Source organism: Syngnathus leptorhynchus, chromosome 7 (assembly GCF_054491065.1).
Source record: "Syngnathus leptorhynchus isolate UIUO chromosome 7, UIUO_Slep, whole genome shotgun sequence".
NCBI classification, from domain to species: Eukaryota; Metazoa; Chordata; class Actinopteri; order Syngnathiformes; family Syngnathidae; genus Syngnathus; species Syngnathus leptorhynchus.
The window spans coordinates 14,191,980-14,213,129 of NC_141201.1; the positions used below are offsets into that span (position 1 = coordinate 14,191,980).

The 21,150-nt window shown below is 40.1% G+C and overlaps 1 protein-coding gene across 1 annotated transcript in view; it reads left to right on the plus strand.

The window, feature by feature from the left end:
• Nucleotides 1-8,717: 8,717 nt before the first annotated feature.
• Nucleotides 8,718-21,150, plus strand: part of LOC147054849 (melatonin receptor type 1B-like) — a 42,683-nt gene continuing 30,250 nt past the window's right edge. The window contains exon 1 of the mRNA XM_085916330.1: nucleotides 8,718-8,913. Within this exon, the coding sequence (XP_085772456.1) occupies nucleotides 8,718-8,913 (196 nt within the window). The remainder of the gene's footprint in view (nucleotides 8,914-21,150) is intronic.

Here is a 21,150-nt window from a genome sequence, read left to right on the forward strand (position 1 = left end):
GAAGTATTCAAAATACACAGTGGACTGGTAGAAGATGATGCAGCCCAAGGTGCTTATCAGCAACAATTAAAAAATGCCATCCACATAGGGTCCAAGCCAAAAATACAAATTAGGGTGATCAATAATTATAAAGGAATGAACACCGGAACTTTGGAGGAATACATAAAACACGCCCTCCATGCAGAAAGAGTAGTCAGAGAAGGCTTTAGAGGCCGAGAAAGAGGATTTGTGCAACCTAGTCAAATAGAATGTTGGAGTTGCGGAGAAAAAGGTCACATGGTACGTGACTGCACAAATGAACGAGGATAGTTATGACATAGCCAAAATCAAGTCAAAACAGAAACCCATGTAACAAAGTGGGAACCTGGCTGCCAAAAAGAAACGGAAATTAGCTTAAATGTACAGGAGATATTCGCGTTAAAAGGAAAAGTAAGAGAGAAACACTGAAGTTAAAATTTGCAAAATAATAAAAAAATAATTACAAATAGCTTCTAAAAGTAAAATAGAGAATAAATTAGATAAGATGAGCAAAAAGGTGTTCTTAGTGTGCTCTTTGTGGTCTTTTATGTTGTGTGCCAAACGTGTGTGCTAGCGTGTGTGTGTGCGTCCGTGTGCGCGCAGAGGATCCTCATGAATGAGTGTGTGTGTGTGTGTGTGTGTGTGTGTGTGTGTATGTGTGTGAGTGAGATGTGTGTCCTATGGAAGAAATTAGTCATGGAGAAAGTGCAGGAGCCTGTTGAGCGATAATAGGGAAGTTGAGAAGTAGATGATGGGTATGTTTAAGTTGGTTGGAGAAACTAAGATGATTGAGGTGTGGCAGTAGAGAAAAGAAGGTGTGTGGCAGTAGAGAATATAAAGTGTGTGACAGAAAGTGACTAGAAAGGTGGCTTGATAGGATGAGAATAAGAGACAATAAATGTTGTGTCGAAGACAGTGAAAGATGTTGCATGTGAACACGATTAAGGGGGAACAGTAAAGTAGGCCTGCCCTTTGAGAGGGTGAGATTGAGGAGCATGCCTGCGCTTGCGCGTAGTCGCAGGTCTGGGCTGTGCACGTGGGCCTGTGCTATGCTCGTGTGGGTGGTGGGCCGGCATCATGATTGTTGCAGGAAATGGCCAGCCTGTGTGCAATCAACATTAATGCCGCGTCCCCCCCTCGCACGAAGTGTGCTATGGCTGGGTGAGGCAGAGAAAGTCAGAGAATGTTTGAAGAAGAGTGATGCTTAAGGAAGTGGTGACAATTTGCATGAAGGATAAAAGGCACTGATGAAGAAAAAAGTATAACCAAAACGTCGTCCTCTATGACGTTTGCGCAGCGTTGTTTGTTGGTATTGTTTGTGAGCTGTGTCTTTGCTGTTTTTTGTGTTGTCTGTGTGCTGTCAGTGTTATGTGTTAAAAGGATGAAATTGGCTAAAATAGGTGCAAAAATTGTTTTGTTAGACTGTAGTCTATCTGATTTGCACTGCAAAACAAAAGCAATTTTGAAAGATGTGTCAAATTAAATAATAATGGAATCATATGTAGTAATACAACACCTTACTACATATGGGTTCTCTAAGTTATTAAAACATACATTTTGATTTTTATTCTCAAGAGGAGGGATGGTGGGGCAAGTCAGCTTTATACAACATATGGATTTGATTCATATTCAAAACACTTATAAAAAAAAAAAAAATCGTAGAGCTTGTTTGACATGTGCTAAAATGGATTGAATTGTTTCAAAATTAACACTGAACGCCTTAACAGTGGCAAAAACGTTATGTAAAGAAACAATGACGTTATTGCATGCTGGGTGGCCATCTTGGTTGTAGTTTTGTTAACTTTAACAATATGGTATTTGTGGGAACTAAGAGTCATAATGAATAGGGGAGAGATGTGTTGGCAACTTATATAGAACAGGCTGCATTGTGTTGATTTAAAAAAGATAAATTTGGCCTTTGCAGTGTGATCCGCTGTGTTGCATCTGGCCATGGAGTAAGTATGATGCTTATTTGTGTACTTTGTCAACAACCAATGTAGATGTTAAAGAATGAAATTAATAGCTTTATGTTGTACCGTTGCCATTGACCAAAGAATGTGAGAAATCTGTCACGTCTACTGATTGTGAAATGTGCGACAGAGATGTATCTGTTGAGAAAAAAAAACAAAAAAAAAACAACAACATTGCTTTCAGAGAATGTAGTCAAGCGAAATTGTATATGTATCGACATGCCAAGATCTGGGGAAAAAGCTGGTAAAAACTAAAATGCCTTTAAATTTGAGTGACAACGATGATCTGACTGAAATAGATGCAATTGAAGTCCCAAGAGGAGTTCCTGATTAATAAGAATTAATTGACCAAATTGCAGTAGGATGGGAGTCCTCCATTTGCTGCTGGTGAACGATGAACAAGAATGTTGACAGGATAAATTACATCCATTGCAACATGCTGAAATTGGGCAAACGGACACAAGCGGGATTTGAGGCAGGGCATGAACAGCTAGCCTTCCCTAATGGCTTTCCAGAATCGCATTGCTCTTGATATGTTGTTGTCTGAGAAAGGGGGGGTCTGTGCCATGTTCGGAGAACAATGCTGTACCTTCATCCCCAACAACAATGCCCCTGATGGGAGCTTGACGAAGGCCATTGCAGGCCTGCGGTCCCTCAACATGAGGATGAAAGAGCACTCTGGTGTGGACATATCAATGTGGGACAACTGGATGGATGCCTTTGGAAAGTATAAACCCCTTGTGTCCTCAATTATAATATCAATTATAGTGTTAATTGCAGTATTTGCTGCTATACTCACTTTATGTGGATGTTGTTGTATTTCATGTCCGCGTGCTCTGTTTAATCGTCTTATCACTACAGCAATATCGCTCATGGAAGACAAGATGGCCCGAGTATGCCTAATGTCTGAACGCCAGCAAATTGATGATAACGGTGATGATGATGGAATTCTTGCATTTAAGTTTACAGACTTTTTCCCAGATCTGTGTGTTTCTGAATGATGATGTCGTAACGTTATCCTTTTTTGATGTGAACATGTTTGTGCTCATACTTGTGATCCGACAACTGAAAATCTTGAGAAGTGGTTGATTTTTGGTGATGTAAAAATTGAGCAAATATGTGATAAACAGGAGGGAAATGTTGGAATAATCTCGGGGGAAGCCTTGGCCTGCCAGACCAGGAGGCCTTATCTTTATGAGTTTACGACTCTCCTTTAAACTAAATGCTTTCTATTTGGTTCAAGGAATGTCTTTTGATCCCCGTCAGCCTTATGTTTCCTTCCTGTCCTTATGTTACTTTTGTGTTTGTTTTGTAAGAAGTCTTCAATGACAATGAGCAGAGCTTCTTTGCATAGGCGAAATGTTCTTTGTCAGTTTAAAGGGACTTTATTCCTTTTAGTTAACTGTAGCTTTGATTCATAGATTGTAGATGATCAAAATTGGTTATATACAGTTTGAAGAAGTCACATTAAAGTTATCACATATTTACTCAATGTTCGTTTAAGGAACTGTATATCAGTTACCTTACATTTACTTAATATGTGTTGAAAGGTTTAAGTAAGGTTAGATATTATTATTATTATTATTATGTGTTGTGTTAGTTTACTAAGAAGTTAAACTTAGCAAGGGTTTAGTTGCATTGTTTCACAGGTAAGCAAGATTCAAAGTGCTTCAAGTTATCTGATCACAGTCGAGGAGGAGTCGGCCACCTGTGGAGAGGACAACTGGTTGGGGGAAGAAAGCAGACTCTACAGTCCCAATGTGGGGGTCGAGAAGATCAATTCACACTACACTACAGTCCTTAGCTAATCAGCGTTGCTACAGCCACTATCTCCCCTCCCTTTAGTGTAGCAACGCCTCTGTAGCCAGGGCATCCAAGACATTAAAAGGAGGAGCACGTGGGGGAGGAACTCAGAACTGGTGGAGATTGTAACTGAGCTTCCTTTCTCTATCGTTCTCCTCGCGAGTAAACTCATCCTGGTTGTCTTCTCCTCTTTGTTCCAGCATGTGATTTAATGTCTGATCATGTTTAATCCTAACACATATTATGTTGGAATGTAATCAGTGGTGATTGACCTAAGCTTGTCCTGTCTTAACAAAGGAGTAGAACAAAGTGCTAAGATCCTTTGCACTGATTGACCAATTGTAGAAGACGCAATCAAAGTTGTTTTGTCTACTCAACATCGTAAAACATCCCCCGCTATGATGTGATCAGAGGCCAGGTGTTTCAACCCCCACCTTGGCCACCACACATGTAAATTGTCACCCCCACCCTTCTTTTCTCAATAAATACTCTCTTGCATGGGTGCAGCGGCAGACTTTGTTCGGACAGTGCTGTGTCAACAGCAACGAACAAATTCTCCACTTGCAGAATTTGTTCGGACATTGTTGTATCTACAATGACGAACAAGTTCTCCACGTGCAAGTGTTCAAAGGGCGTACTGTCTCCTGTGTTGTTCTTGCACAGTAAGTTAGAGTCGGAACATCTCTAACAGGACCCACGTTTTCTTTTTGGGCTGTGCCCGGCCGGGCCCCATGGGCGAAGGCCCAGCCACCAGACGCTCGCCTTCGAGCCCCACCTCCAGGCCTGGCTCCAGACGGGGGCCCCGATGACCCGCGTCTAGGCGAGGGAAAACTAAGTCCAATTTTTTTAATTGTCGTAAGGGGCTTCCTGAGCCGTGTTTTGTCTGGCCCCTCAGTTAGGACCCTTTTGCCATGGGTGACCCTACCAGCGGCATGAAGCTCCAGACAACATGGCTCCTAGGATCATTGGGGCACGCAAACCCCTCCACCACGATAAGGTGACATCTCACTTACATTTCCGACTGCCTGCAAGAAATAGCAAACAGTAAAAAAGTGACGTAAAAAATATAACAGAAAGCGGGATTGAACAAAGTAATAGCAAAGTAATACGAAAACACTGACAAGCCGATGGCTTTACGGCTCTATTACAAGCCGTGTTCTCTGACCTTCGCAAAGTACATTATTTGAATTCAAAACCAATTTCTCCAGCGAGGGTACGGGTTGATCTGGTGCCTAGTGTATACACGCCCATGCTATTTGTTTGTTTGTGTGTTTGTTTGTTTTGTGCAAATCAACAGTTCAGAATGCACATTAAAAACACATTAGTTTGCCATCACCAACAGTGTAATATGCATATGCGTATGGTAGCGTTTGACGTTTAGAACGTTTTAAAAGGTCCATTCAAAGAATGGGTGTTATTATTCTCCTTTTTAATTTTTTAAGACTTTTGGCAACCTGGCTCCTGTGGAGGTTTAACAAAGCCCACCTGCAAATCTTGGGGGACTTCTAACTGCCGTGTCATCAAGAATATGCTGATAAATCCCCCCCAAAAAAATAATGCAACTCAGTAAGGCCGACGAAATGTTGTGCCTCTCACCATGAAGCCCTCTAGCAGGTAAAAAGAATACTGCCAAACTGATAGCCAGCTCCCACTTAACCTTCATTGATGACATTTACCACAAGTGCTGCTCCGGAAAGGTGATGTACATTATCAAAGCTACCCCAAGCACGGATTTTTTTTCTTTGCTGTTTCACATTTATAAGCAACTCTGCATATGGTGATGACACCTTGTAGATATACAGTTGTGCTCAGACATTTTACATAATTTTGAGGGGATCCGACCGATGATGAAACGGGAACCATCTCGTTAGTCTCTTTTTTTGCAATCTTATAATAATTGTGCTTTTTTGTATTGTTTTGCAGTTTACTTTGAATCTAGTTGAAAAAATAAACGTCTTTTGCTTTTTTGAAAGAATGGAACACATATTACAAATTCTGACAGAGTACGCCGTTAAAACTGCTGAGTTAGAAATTGGACGGACCCAGGAAGTTGGGTGAATTTGACCCAACTTTAGATGTTTTGCAGAAAAAATAACCAAATTTGTTGGGTTGCTTTGTTTTGGGATGTTTTTGGCGCAACAACCCAGGAAGTTGGCGCAATTTGACGATCCAGTTTTTAACCCAAATTGGGTTGTTTATAGCACATCCTTTATAAGGGTCTGTGTCAACTTATGTACCCTACAGATATGCAGACGCATATTCTATACCTGCAAAGTCCACACCTGCTCCTTTTCCATAACTATCTTTGTATTTGAATTAAACTGCATTTCATTAACCGAACACTGTCCACCGTCTTTTCAGCTTCTCCAACTTCACTTGAGGCTCTCTCTTTTCACTCGTCTCGGTGGCATTGCATCTCACTGAAATACAATTTAATCCTTTTAGAATGGATGAATTGAACTCTTGTGAGTTACTCTGAGGTATTCCAAGACTTGCTGAATTCTCCCTTGATGCTTGACTTCCAAATGTTGGAGGCATTTTCTTTCCTCTCCATTCTGGTTGGTTTCTGAACCGTACAACGACTGGGAAATACTGTGAGGTTCTTCTGCACATGTCAATGATCACCTGGAGAAATGAAGAAGGATGTCTGAAATCTGAAGCTGCATCAGTCACAATTAATGAGTCTGTAGGAGAGAAATATGAAATGAGATGATAATGCTGCCCACCTGGAACCAGCTGTATTTATCTACATAAGATTACATTTGCAAACCACCAATGCAAAATTACTCAGTGACTGCACAATTTCTGTGACCCTAATTGTATTCACAATAAGTCACTGACAGTAACGAACACAAAATACTTTCGTCAAAGTCTCCTGCTCTCTAGTGTTTTGCATGACTAACTGAGCAATCAAAAGTCTGCATGCACAAAGTGAATCCGTGGACAGAAAAGCAATCGTGATGTGGGATTGAAGTTGTTACACTACGTTGCAATCAAATTTACCAAGAATCTAATCACCTTTCTGCTCCTTTCCAATTAAACTCCACCTCAAGAGAGTATTTTTAACATATTATCTTTTAGCTTTGGAATGATTTTCCTTCAGATGTGTTAATATTGTGAAAAGCCCAATTCCAATGAAGTTGGCATGTTATGTAAAATATGAATAAAAAGAGAAAACAATGATTTCAAAAACCGTTTCAACCTATAAAAACCAATTATGATTGCAAGGAATGTAGGAATCTCACCATCTTCTGTTGATAATATAATCAAAGGATAAAAAAAAAAATCTAGAAAATTTTTGCATATAAGCAGCAAATAATATCAACAACACAGCCGCCTGGCTCGAGCTCATCTGAGAGGGAATGATACAAAGTGGAAAAACGAGCTGCGGTCAGACCAGACTACATTTTTTCAAATACATATAATGAAATGTTGGATTGAATAATATAATATATATAACATATATATAATACTATATGTTTTGGGAAATAATGGAAGTCATGTCACTGGGACGAAGAGTTAAAAGATTATTTGGTTATCAGCACAAATTTCAAATGGTATGGTTTGTGTGTGTTAGATCCCATGCCATGGTATTAAACTTGCACATCTGTGAAGGCAGCAATAACAGTAAAAGGCACATACAGATTCACGTTCCCATGTTACAACAGCTTGGCTACATAGTAAAAGAGCGTGAGTACTCGACAGGCCTGCCAGTAGCCCAGATTTGTCTTTCATTGAAAATGGGGTGGTGCGTTCATTTTGAAGCACAAAATAAAAGACTGTTTGAGCAACTGTAGTTGGACATCAAGCATCAATGGGAATTTTACCAACAACGCTTCAACAATTAGGGCTCACAGTTCCTAATAAGCGTGATATAAAAACAGTGGGAAAAATAGCCATTTCCCAGCTTTTTTGGAAAGTGTTGCAGGTCTAAAAGAGGTTGATATGCAAAAAACAAAATAATAAAGTTGTCATTTAAACATCACATATCTTGTGTATTTATCTGTTGCGTATTTAATTGAATATCAGCCAAAAGGACTTTCCCATGTTTTGGCTTCACAAAATCTGCTAACTTCATTGGATTTGTGTTTTTTATTTTAAGTCACGTATCACATGATGAAGTATGCATTATTGCTTATTATTTGATTACTTTGCGATGATTATAGTTAATAACTTAATGATTTCGGTATTTATCATCGAAACCTGCACAACATACTTTGACTCAAGTAGGACTTGATTGAGTCTTGTAAAGGACTCCCAGAACTGTATCAAATGCCTTAAACATTGTTGTGCATTACTTAGTTGAATCCGAATAGAAGATAAGCCCAATATAGACGCATTCTCCGACATCCAAAAGCAAAACCATACGGTTAGTGACTCATTAAAATCTCAATCAAGCAGACATATCTTGGCATATGATTCGTTGGTGATTAATAAAATATTCCTTCAAGAACAAAGACTTTTCCATTCAATAAATGAGCAGCAGCCAGTGTGCACAGACAGCAATAGATTAACAAAGGCGCTGTAGCAAGTTGCCTCCAGTTCCTCAGAGATTAGAGGAGGGGGAAGGAAAGGAGATGTCTTGGAGGAGGCAGAAATGAAGAGAAATGAGGAGCAGCAGCTTTGGAGAGGCAGGGAGTAGCAGAGAGAATAAAAGGAGGAGGTGCGGAGACCCATGCGACTGCTTCTATGCTCTCAGCATCTAGGATGCCAGACATGTGAATGGATCTCGCCTGGCTGCAGTCCGCTCCGCGTGGACTGGCTGCGGGCTGGCAGAGCGACTCCGGACCGTGGAGGCAATAAGAGCGTAAAGAATGCCTGCGGCCACTGAGGGGCACGCAGCCAACAGGTTCGGGGGTCAAAGAAAAAGAATGTCAATAATCTAGCACGCAGGAGAAGGAAGAGAAAGGGGAGAGAGTGGTGGCTATGGACATGCTGGAGGATGGATCATTGTTTAATAATCAGACTGCATATGGGCCGGAGCCAAGCCAAGGAGGAGCGCGTCCTACATGGGCAGTTACGGCGCTGGCCAGCGTGCTGATCTTCACAACTGTGGTGGATGTATTGGGGAACCTACTGGTCATAATCTCTGTAGCGAAGAACCGTAAACTCCGAAATGTGGGTAAGAAGCTAAAATTATTTGGTATGCACGTGTGTGTGTGTGTGTGTGTGTGTGTGTGTGTGTGTGTGTGTGTGTGTGTGTGTGTGTGTGTGTGTGTGTGTGCGCGCAAGTGTGTGTGCATGTGTGTGCATGTGTGTGTGCATGTGTGCGTGCATGCACTCATGTAAACAAACAGCCTCGCGGTTGTCAGCTGAGAAACAAGCGTAACGTTTTTATGTGAATCAACCTTGACTGAGTAGATGACTCGACGCACTTTAAAGGAGTCAGTCGAAACGAATGGATTTTAATTATTTCAGGTGCCAAACTGAATGACTTGCTTTCAACAGTCTGCCTCATTCATTCTACAGACTAATAAAGTCTTACTCAATTTGTCTTGTCATTGTAATATTCACATTCCACACAGCGCCTGGAACTTGACTCTTGCAGATTGACGTATACTTATACATATGTGTGTGTGTGTATATATATATATATATTTCAGTTGATTTGTAATGAAGCTAGAATATATGACATTCTCTCTCTCTCTCTCTCTCTCTCTCTCTCTCTCTCTCTCTCTCTCTCTCTCTCTCTCTCTCTCTCTCAACTTTCTAAGAACTTGAGTATTGACAGGATTTACTGTAATTTTCCGACCTCTAAATCACTCCGGAGTACATGTCACACCAGCCATGAAATGCATAATAGAGAAGGAAAAGACATAACGTATTTTCCCCGAATACAAGACGGTGTTTTTTTTTTGCATGGAAATAAGACTGAAAAAGTGGGGGTCGTCATACATTTGGGGTCTAGACATTATACCCATTGCCAACGCTAGATGGCGCCAGATATCTTTAAAGCGAATGCTGAACTTAACTCCCCAGGCTAAAGCGAACCCCTGTCACAAAGAAGAAAAGTAAAAATTTACTACCGGAAGCCATGTCAGAAAGCTCGGTGCACACTCACAAGTGCTTGTACGTACTCAGTAGTATGGACACTGCGCACTCCGCGCTCTATTTCTATCAGTGCCAAATTTAGAGCGTGGGCTGTAACGTCACCATTCTCGTAATTCGCGCGCTGAGCTTTCAGATACAGTTTTACACTAAAGCCACCCACAAAACTTACCCTGTAATCCTTCCATTAAAATGAGTGGCCCAAGGAAAAGAAAGGTGGACACTGCGTGCCGAGTGTTTAAATAAAAATGGACAATTTGGCTCGACCTACGTGACGTGACATTCAGCCGCATGAACATCAACCCATCAGAGATCTAGGTTAACGAGCCCTTGGCTCTATAGAATTGCCACAACAAATTTTACTCCAAACTATGATGCACGAGCAAAAAAGGGAGACCAACAACACTGTTCCCACTGAAAATGAAGGGGAGTTTCTCCAGTTTGTTGTAAAAAAAAAATATGCATCTTGATTATAATTTGTACTAATAGCAGGGATTGAAACTAGCGACCATTCTCATTTTCAAACAATGCAGGATGCTCAAGGACATTGATGCACGACCTGTTTGCAACTAATCTTAACTTTTCAAGTTCTCAAGGGCGACTTTAAGGAAGTGTTTCCTCACCTCTGTCACCAGGTGTTTGTGAGTTAAAGCTCTGCTCTGATTTTTAGATATCCGTGTTGCCGTTTTGATTTCTTTATGTCTTTATTTAGATGTGTTATTTCACAGATTCTTCAAAATTATGTATTCGGTCAGAATGTTTGCCGTTTGATGTGATTTTAAGATCTTTCATATATCTGACTACAGGCACTGAGGTGATGGAAACTGTTCTTCATAATAACAGTATTTTTATGGTGAAATATTTTTTTAATGCTCTTAACAAAAACATTGGTTTTCAAAAAGCTTTTTTGAATATCCATGCTTTACTACTGACTAAAGGCCAAATACCTTTTATGCAATGACCTTTACATGTAGTTTGTATTATACTTCACACAAACACTACATCTATCTGCTCCTGGTTCGGCCCCCCGCTCAAAATTGAGATGCCACTTCGGCCCACAAGTCCAAAAGTTTGCCCACCCCTGCCCTATACAGTCCTCAGGCTCCCCAACAATAGCGGTAGCAGTTTGCATTATTTTAATGCAATGTTTTTCCTTATTCAGATTTGTTTCAAGACTACAGTTACAGTTAAAATTCACTTTGATGGTTAATGCAATTATTGCAATTTTGTTGTTTTATCAGATTATTATATATATTATTAGATTGGTTTATTTACATTTCAAAAACCAGAAGCCATTCATTTACAAATGTGATTGCACTTTAGTTTACATATTTAAATGTTCAGATATTGAGAAGTGATAGACAGTTTTTGCATGATTTGAATGAGGCAAAATAAAATGCTTTTTCTCTCGAATATATTGTTATGATTTGTTTCTAATGTACTGTAATTATTCTCTGTATAAAAATTAAATTTTGTTTTCAGAAAGTCTTTTTTCAAACTTGAGTCTTGAAAAAGAGGGGGTCGTCGTATAAGCAGGGTCGTCTTATATTCAGCCCAATACGGTATATATTTTCATTTTTTTTTTTTTTTTCTAAATTCCCAGGAACCTGCTTTGTTGTTTGTCTGTGGGAGCCATGATCTAGTGAAGTTATTGAATAATTGTCGAAAAAAATCTGTGTTGAAGTAATATTTTTGAGAGGTTCAAGAAACCTTTTGAAGCACTGATCAAATCGAATAAGACCCCTCTTCCATCACAAATAAATATTTCCGTTGGGCTCTGTGTTCATGCAGAGAGGGACAGACGTAAAATGCAGCATACACTGTACATCAGCCCCCAAATATCCGTAATTCTATTGATCTTCCAAAGGGCAATATAGTAAATAGCAGTGATTACATGATGGAGAACTGTTTTATTTCGGTGACCAGCTGTGGGCATCACCAAGTGATCAGATGTGATGAAATGTGCATGACAGCAACGAATCCGACGAGCGTCTTATGATCAGGGTTGTCTTATATTGGGGCCAATATGGGACATACGTTTATTTGATAAAATCCAACACCAAAAGTATAAAATAAAAATAGAATAGAGGCAACAACAGACTGAATAATTGTACGGTATGCTAGTTACATGACACAAACAACGAACTGAGAACATGCCTGGTATGTTAACATATTAAGAGTTATTCAGATAACTATAGCTTAAATACCATGCTAGCAAGTTTACCAAACCATCCGTGTCGCTCCAAAATCACTAAATCCAATGAAACCTTCATCCTCTGTCACTTTGAAACAATTTCGCTAACACTGGAGGTAGAAGATGCAGCGCTTCCTCTTCTATGTCGCTTACGTCAGACTCTTCAACACAATTATCAACACTGGCCTAGAGCGCCCTCCTTCAGTTTATTGTGAAAATAACATGTGAAATGATATAATAATGTGTTAATAATATCACATATAAGTCGCTCCAGAGTAAAAGTCGCACCCCTGGCCAAACTATGAAAACTGCAACTTAGTTCGGAAAATATAATACAAAACTCAAGTGTGTTCTTTTTCTACCTTTCTTATAATCTAATGGTCGTATGTGACCGTAAACTTGAAAAACAGCAACACCAGTAGTGCCACAGATGGAGAAGGCAGATATATTATCAAGAATTAAAAGTATTACAGACGATCTTTCCGACAGCTCAGAAATCAGAGCCAGTCAGTTTTTGAAGACTGCGCATCACTCCCCTCCTCCCCACCCTTCTCTGTTGTTTACACAATTTCCCAACTTCAACCGAATCCAGTTTGTATTTTGTTGTTGTTAGGAAAAATGTTATACATTATCATTAGATTCCATGGGTTTAATGGAAGATGTTCGCTGTATGGCAGTTTGACCTTGTGTCTAGGGAGTTTCCAATCGATATAGAATTTTAAGAGAACAATGGGGTTTTTCATGGTACAGGATGCATATGGATGGAGCCATGAGTCGTTAAGCAAGAGCATCCTGGGTTTGAACAATGACATCGTCGAGAGGTCCATACTGCTCGCCTTAAGTAATAACATCCTTGGTTTTCTGGAATCATGAGCTGAACTGACTGCTGTGAACAATGAGAAGCTATATATTTGTGTAAACTCCACCCATTGTATTTACTCAATAAAACGCGACCAGCCTGTAGAAGGGTGCGTTTTTCGAGCTACACATGCTGTGTGTTTGATTCCCGCCCTTTTGCAAAATCTGGTGGCCATCAAAGACAATTCTCTGCTTCTGTGAAATTATTTGTGAATGTTGAAGACTCAACATTTTTGGGAGCTCGTCCGGGATCCCAAGAAATCTGCTTGCCGATCCGAGGAGTGTTGGAGGCGCCGAATCCGTGCATGGCAGGAGTCAACAGGACACCTGAAGGAAAGACCTGGGGAGTGACGTTTATCCACCAGGGCGACGAAGTCCAGTTCAGCACCTCTCCGCGGCAGCGATTGACGGGATTCTTCGGAGAGGTCTCTCACGGACCCGGTGAGTCTCCTCTTTGGCTGCGTTTGGGGTTTTAGTCCCTGGAAAAAAGAGTACCCGGGTACGGACGGCGGAGTCCTTGAATGAATTCCAAGTAAAGGAATTCGGTCTACAGATGTGACTTGTAGACGGAAATACACCTTGTTGTGTAAGAAAATTCCGCGGTGTGACCCCAGAGAAGAGGGTCCACGGTAAGGACGGCGGAGTCCTTGTAATGAATTCCAAGGTACAGGAATTCGGTCTACAGATGTAACTTGTAGATGTAAAAACACCTCGTTGTGTTGGATAATTGAATGTGTGTGTGAATGGTAGGACATATCTTTCGAGATTGTGTTGCATGTAACATAGTGGGAAGAAATAGCAAATTTCTGTAGAAGCACAGGCAAGAATTCTTCACCAGGAAACTGGTCGAAGCAGGACTTACCACAGGAAGTCGTGATTAGATTTGATTTGACAGATTGGACTAAATTGATTAAAATGGGTGGCAGACATAGTGTCCCTGAAAATGTGTCAGGAGATGAGAAGTATATGTTAAGTAAGTTTCCAGACAGTGTTGAATAGTTGACGAAGTAGTAGAAAAAGTATGGAGTGTCTGGTCACCTTAAAGTAGACCAGTGGAAGAATTTGGTTGCCAAACCTGAGGCTGGTGTGATTATGAAAAAAGGAAAGAAAAAAGAAAATAAGGAAAAACAATTGCAATGTGCAGAATTATGGTTGAAAGAGGCTGAAAGCCGACGTATAGCTGGACTAAAAGCTAGAGAAGACCGGAAAGCACAGAAAAATAAGATGACTGGCACAATTTGTTTTGTCAGACCGGAGGACAATGAAGGACAAGGACGACTTAGAGACAAAATGATGCACCACATAGACCGGACGGAATGAATGAAGGAGCAGTTCAAGCACAACCTGAGCTGTATCCCACTAGGGAGTTACAAGCCGCAGCTAGAGCTGAGGCTCATGTGCCCCAACTTATTCTCCAGTTTCTCAGCACACTAGACGAAAGACAGGACGAGTGACAGTCCAGCCGCAGGCTGTCCCAGATAAAATGACTGAACTAACACACAACAAATACTCAGATGAGGGAGGTGACGACCCGATAATGGGCAACTATCCCATGATTCAGGTCCCTAATCCAAATGCTGACGGACCAAATAATCAACACATGTATGTCTTTCGCTCTTGGTCAAACAGAGAGTGCAGAGAAGCAGTTGAGGAAATCCTTGACCCACAAGAGGATGTAGAGTCCTGGATCAGAGACATGGAAGGAGTAATACACTCATATAGATTAAATGGTAAGGAGGCAGGAGAAGCCTTCCAGTGCTCTATCCCTCGTTTATGGGGAAGAGTAAAGGGAGATTACACAGGCAGAAATAATCAGGGGGAAATTCTCCAATACCCACATGATGGACAATTGAGAGGCTCATATTTGGCCCAATTAAACACTTTATGGGACCGATGTAGAACGGCATTTAGGAGAAGAGCTGATTATAAACGTCTGTCAGGGGTAAAATAAAAATTAGGTGAGGATGTTGATGATTATAGGGTGAGATTTAAAAAAGAATTCAGGGTCCACAGTGGAATCCCTGTAGATGACCAAGAGACAGGCCCCTACCAACAACAATTAAAAAACGCTCTTTTAAATGGAATGGAACCCAAGATCAGTGAATGGATTCGAAAACACAATGTAGAGGTAGAGACAGCCAGTGTTTCTACAGTACTGCAATGGGCTAGACATGCCGCTAAAGTTGTAAAGAAACCTAAAACTCCCACAGGGTCAGCCGGAGTTTTTTGGGTGGACTCTGACTGTGTGGAAGAATCAGAATTCTTCTATCAGAACCACCTGCCCTATCAGGGCCAAGGTGGACGCAGGGGGAATTTCAGGGGGAGAGGTAGAGGATCAGCACACAGAAATCCTCCCCACTGGTCTGACGACCACAATACCTGCTGGCATTGTGGACAGAAGGGCCACTGGGCCAAAGACTGTTCTAAGAAGGAAAAAGGACTGCACCCAGAACAGAGCGCGAGACTAGACGATGAAGAGAAGCATGATCTCTTAGATGTTTTTACAGCATTCGAATCATTAAGTCACTTAAAAGAAAAACCATTCATAGATTTGATTGTTAATGAACAGAAAGTAACCTTTTTGTGTGATTCTGGTGCCTGTAAAGTTAAAGGCCTGACCACTGGAGAGAAATCAATTTGGGTCAAAATAGCTAATGGTCGGACATACCGGGAACACATGACACTACCACTAAAAGTTAAAGATCCAGAAACAGGCAGTGTGACTTCAGCGCATGTTGTCTATTCACCTCACTGCCCTGTAAATCTCCTAGGAAGAGACTTAATGTCAGCCTTAGGCATAGCTGTGTTCCCGCTAAAAGATGAAATGATAGCAGCCAGAGTGCCACACCTCTCACGGAGGGAGATGAAGCTGCTGTTTACTATTCACTTGATCTCCCACACTCCCTCTGTGACCGAGAAACTGCAGATCTGATCAAACTTGCAAAATCCATCCTTTCTGACTTACACGATGAAATGCAGTACACAAAGTTACATGTCACAATGAAAGTTTCACCATATTCAGCATCTGAATATGGTGAGGAGTTCCTAAACAGTGTCTGTTGACTATATATATTCTCATTACAGATCATTTGCAGGTGCCACAGTAATCTTACCTACAAATCTAAAACACATGTATAGAGGAGGATCGGTGCCTCATGTGTCACTTTTGAAACCAGAACATATTCAACCACAACATGTGACAGTAAGGTCTTCGAAACCTGCGTAAGGCTATGTCCCAGGATGGCACTCCCTTTTGGTGGCTGTTTGACTGTGACTGGAAACAACTTTTTTTTAGTTTGTAAAAAATTTATTATTTATTGCTGTTTCTCTGTTTTTTTACATCATGCATCATGCCTTGTATTCGCCACTTGGTGACTAAAATGTTGACATCAGCATTTACTGTCCAGAATATCATGCTGGTCCAGCGTGAACAAGATGACTGTGACCGACTTGTGTAATTTGATGCCTAACCTGTTTGATGTTTTCTTTTTGATGATCCTGCATGAAATGCATTCTATTATGACGAACATAGCCAAAGCCGGATGGAGAGCTGTAGTTCTGATAAACCCTAGAATGTGACCTTCCATACTTACATGAATGTGCTTATATACTCATGCATATACATATACACATGCACATATATATATATATATATATATATATATATATATATATATATATATATATATATATATATATATATATATATATATATATATATATATACATACATACACACACACACACACGATAGCTGATTTGTTTTCCGATGGAATAATAATGTTAAACAGGGGGGAATGTTACATTATCATTAGATTACATGGGTTTAATGGAAGATGTTCGCTGTATGGCAGTTTGACCTTGTGTCCAGGGAGTTTCCAACCGATATAGAATGTTAAGAAAACAATGGTGTTTTTCATGGTACAGGATGCATATGACCGACACCATCGACACCAAGAGCATAACCATCCGAGTCAACCCCCTCAGGCAGTCCTCAGGCTCCCCAACAATAGCGGTAGCAGTTTGCATTATTTTATTGTAATGTTTTTCCTTATTCAGATTTGTTTCAAGACCACAGTTACAGTTAGACTTAACTTTAATGGGCAATGCAGTTATTGCAATGTTATTGTTTTATCACAGTAGATTGGTTTATTTACATTTCAAAAACCAGAAGCCATTCATTTACAAATGTGATTGCACTATAGTTTACATATTTAAATATTCTGATATTAAGATGTGATAGACAGTTTTTGCATGATTTGAATGAGGCAAAATAACATGCTTTTTTTTCTTGATTATATTGTTATAATCATTTGTTTCATATGTAATTATTTTCTGTATAAAAATCAAATTTGGTGTTCAAAAGGTCTTTTTCCAAACTTGAGTCTTGAAAAAGAGGGGGTCGTCTTATAAGCAGGGTCATCTTATATTCGGCCCAATACGGTATATATTTTTTGCATTTTGTAAATTCCCAGGAACCTGCTTTGTTGTTTGTCTGTGGGAGCCAGAATCTAGTGAAGTTATTGAATAATTGTCGAAAAAAATCTGTGTTGAAGTAATATTTTTGAGAGGTTCAAGAAACTTTTTGAAGCACTGATCAAATCGAATAAGACCCCTCTTCCTTCACAAATAAATATTCCCGTTGGGCTCTGTGTTCATGCAGAGAGGGACAGACGTAAAATGCAGCATACGCTGTACATCAGCCCCCAAATATCCCTAATTCTATTGATTATCTTCCAGAGGGCAAGATAGTAAATACCGTAATTTTCGGACTATAAGTCGCTCCGGAGTATAAGTCGCACCAGCCATAAAATGCACAATAAAGTGAAAAAAAAACCCATATATGTCGCACCGGAGTATAAGTCGCACTTTTGGGGCGAATTTATTTGTCAAAATCCAACACCAAAAACAGACATGAGCCAGCAACAACAGGCTAAACGATACGGTATGCTAACGTGACATATACACAAACGAGGAGCTGAGAACGGGCCTGACGTAACATTCAGAGTTATTCAAATAAGTATTACATAAATAACACGTTCATCAAACCATCTGTGTCACTCCAATTCATTAAATCCATCGATCGTCCTTTATGTAAACAATGCCGCGTATGCGCCGCATATGCTGACGTCGGACCCCTTGTAAGTTGCATTTCTAATTATTCCACAGACCCATTTAACAATATATAAAGTATAGTTCAAATAACTATCATATTACAATAATATTATAAAACCATCTGTGTCACTCCAAATCATTAAATCCATCGATCAAATTCCTCGTCCTTTATGTCAACAACGCCGCACGTGCGCTGCAGGTATCTAGTATATAACTATATTGTAGCGTTAACAAAGTACCAGGAAAGACGTGGGTTTATATAACAATAATATTATCAAAACATCTGTGTCACTCCAAATCATTGAATCCATCGATCAAATTCCTCGTCCTTTATGTCAACAACGCCGCACGTGCGCTGCAGAGATCTAGTATAGAACTATATTGTAGTGCTAACAAAGTACCAGGAAAGATGTGGGTTTATATAACAACAATATTATCAAACCATCTGTGTCACTCCAAATCATTAAATCCATCGATCAAATTCCTCGTCCTTTATGTCAACAAATGCCGTGCGCGCGCGCCGCACAGATCAGTACACTGCTCAAAAAAATTAAAGGAACAGTTTTTTATCCGGGTATGGCATGAATTCAATTACACTTTTCTGATAAGGTTTTGGTCAGGCACGTGGCAGAGGGGTTGTTAATCACTTTCAGTTGCATTGGTGTTGATGGAATTAACAACAGGTACACAAGAGGGGCAACAACGAGATGGTCCCTATTATGGCTTTTACGCACGCCTGATCCTTCTCGATGGGAGCTCTCTTTCAGCTCTGTAGATGGAAGTCGGGGGCCGGCGCTCGGCCGGGTGGCTGTCCGGGGACGGTGGTTTGGGCTTGGACTTGGCTTTTACGCACGCCCAGTCCTATTTATGGAGCTCTCTTCCACCTCCGTGGCTGGAAGTTCAGTAGTTGTTGGCGCGTTGAACTCTTGTTTTGTTAAATAAAGAGCCGTTTACCAAACCCACGTCTTTCCTGGTACTTTGTTAACGCTACAATATAGTTATATACTAGATCTCTGCAGCGCACGCGCAGCGTTGTTGGTATGACGAACGAGGAATTTGATCGATAGTTTTTCAAACCTTCTGTGTCACTCCAAATCATTAAATCCTTCAAACTCTTCGTCCTCCGTGTCATTTACAAACAAAGCTGCTAATGATGCCGGTAGTACGTGGGGTGGGGCCTTTCGTCATCTTCGTCATCTGTGATCGAATCCTTTGCCCTTTATGTAAACAACCGCCGCGTGGCACGGGTGACGTCACTTGCAGTTCAAATGACAGTAATCCCTTGCTACATAGCGGTTCGTTTGTCGCGGTTTCACTACATCACGGATTTTTGAATTTTGAAAATTTGTGAAAAAAATCACATTTAAGTCGCTCCTGAGTACAAGTCGCCTCCCCACCCAAACTATGACAAAAACCGCGACTTATAGTCCAAAAATTACGGTAGTTATATACTAGATCTGTGCGGCGCGCGCGCGGCGTTGTTGACATAAAGGATGAGGAATTTGATCGATGGATTTAATGATTAGGGGTGACACAAATGGTTTGATAATATTGTTATATGATAGTTTTTTTAAATATACTTTATATATCGTTATATGGGTCTGTGAAATAATTAAAAATGCAACTTACGAGTCCGATGTCAGCGGTGCATATGCGGCGCATACGCGGCATTGTTTACATTAAGGTTGATCGATGGATTTAATGAATTGGAGTGACACAGGTGGTTTGATAAACGTGTTATTTATGTAATACTTATTTGAATAACTGAATGTTACGTCAGGCCTGTTCTCAGCTCGTCGTTTGTGTATATGTCACGTTAGCATACCGTATCGTTTAGCCTGTTGTTGCTGGTTAATGTCTGTTTTTGGTGTTGGATTTTGACAAATAAATATGCCCCAAAAGTGCGACTTATACTCTGGTGCGACTTATATATGGTTTAATTTTTCACTTTATTGTGCATTTTATGGCTGGTGCGATTTATAGTCCGAAAATTAAGTTACATAAAAATATTATGATGAAATTCTAAATTGTTAATATTTTAGTTTCAAGGAGGCAGGAAATTGCAAAAAAATATTTACATGCATTTTTTCCTCAGGTCTCAGGACAGCAGGAGAGGCATGATAGCATGGCTGCTTTTCAACCAGGCTATTCAAACACTGACTTTTTTTTTTTTTAATGAACTAGTAACAAATACTCAAAAGAATTTACTGAAAATTCCTAGGTGTAAAAACGTTAAAAAAAAATGTCAAGTAAATTTGACACACCACTTTTTATAGTGTAGAGTTCCTTTTCCCCAGCCACTTGGTCCAGCTCTTGTATTGTGTTCCCAGCTGAGCCAGCAAACATTGCTTATAAATCAATTCACCAAACGCATTATTATCACCATCTTTGATATACAGTATTTGAAAGTTTTGGCGTCACAACTGCTGTGCATGCTGTGTTTGTGCATGCGGTCATGGGGGGAGGGTTCACGCATAGATTTACGATCAGGGGTTAAAGGTAGTCCCCAGGTGCCCACTTCACATCAGCCTAACTTCATCTGCAAGTAGAGATCTTGCAGTTCCTTACAATCATACTTCATACAATTCATTCTATCGCTTTCATGAATGTTTTAATTTGCAAATGCAAAGTAGAATGTTAACACATTTGTTGCGGCCAATTCTTGATTATGCTGATGTTGTTATTTATAGCAACACCTCAGAAACAAATCTTCGTCCTTCTAACACTTTGTACAATCAGCATTTATAGATTTGTTCTGAGGTGTCCATATAGCACTCTGTATGCAATGTATAAATCCCTGAATTGACTAGTTCTCAAGGACAGAAGGAAATTTGAATTGATTGTTATGTACTTTTAAATATATTCATATTTACCTTTTTGTCCATACTTAAGGCAATTCTTTATTTTTTTAAATTCTTTGTGTCATCTGAGGCACACATTTTTGTCACACAATAAAGAACCAACTCTATACTCCACATCTTTGCTTTCCTGGCTCAACATCGGCCATCGCAAACAACACGCAACATATAGGTTATGTATATTATAATGTATTTCCAATACCTTTTGTGCCATAAGATGTTTATGCTGCTATATGTATGTATTATTACATTTGTACACATGACTATTGCTAAATATTGTGGCTGG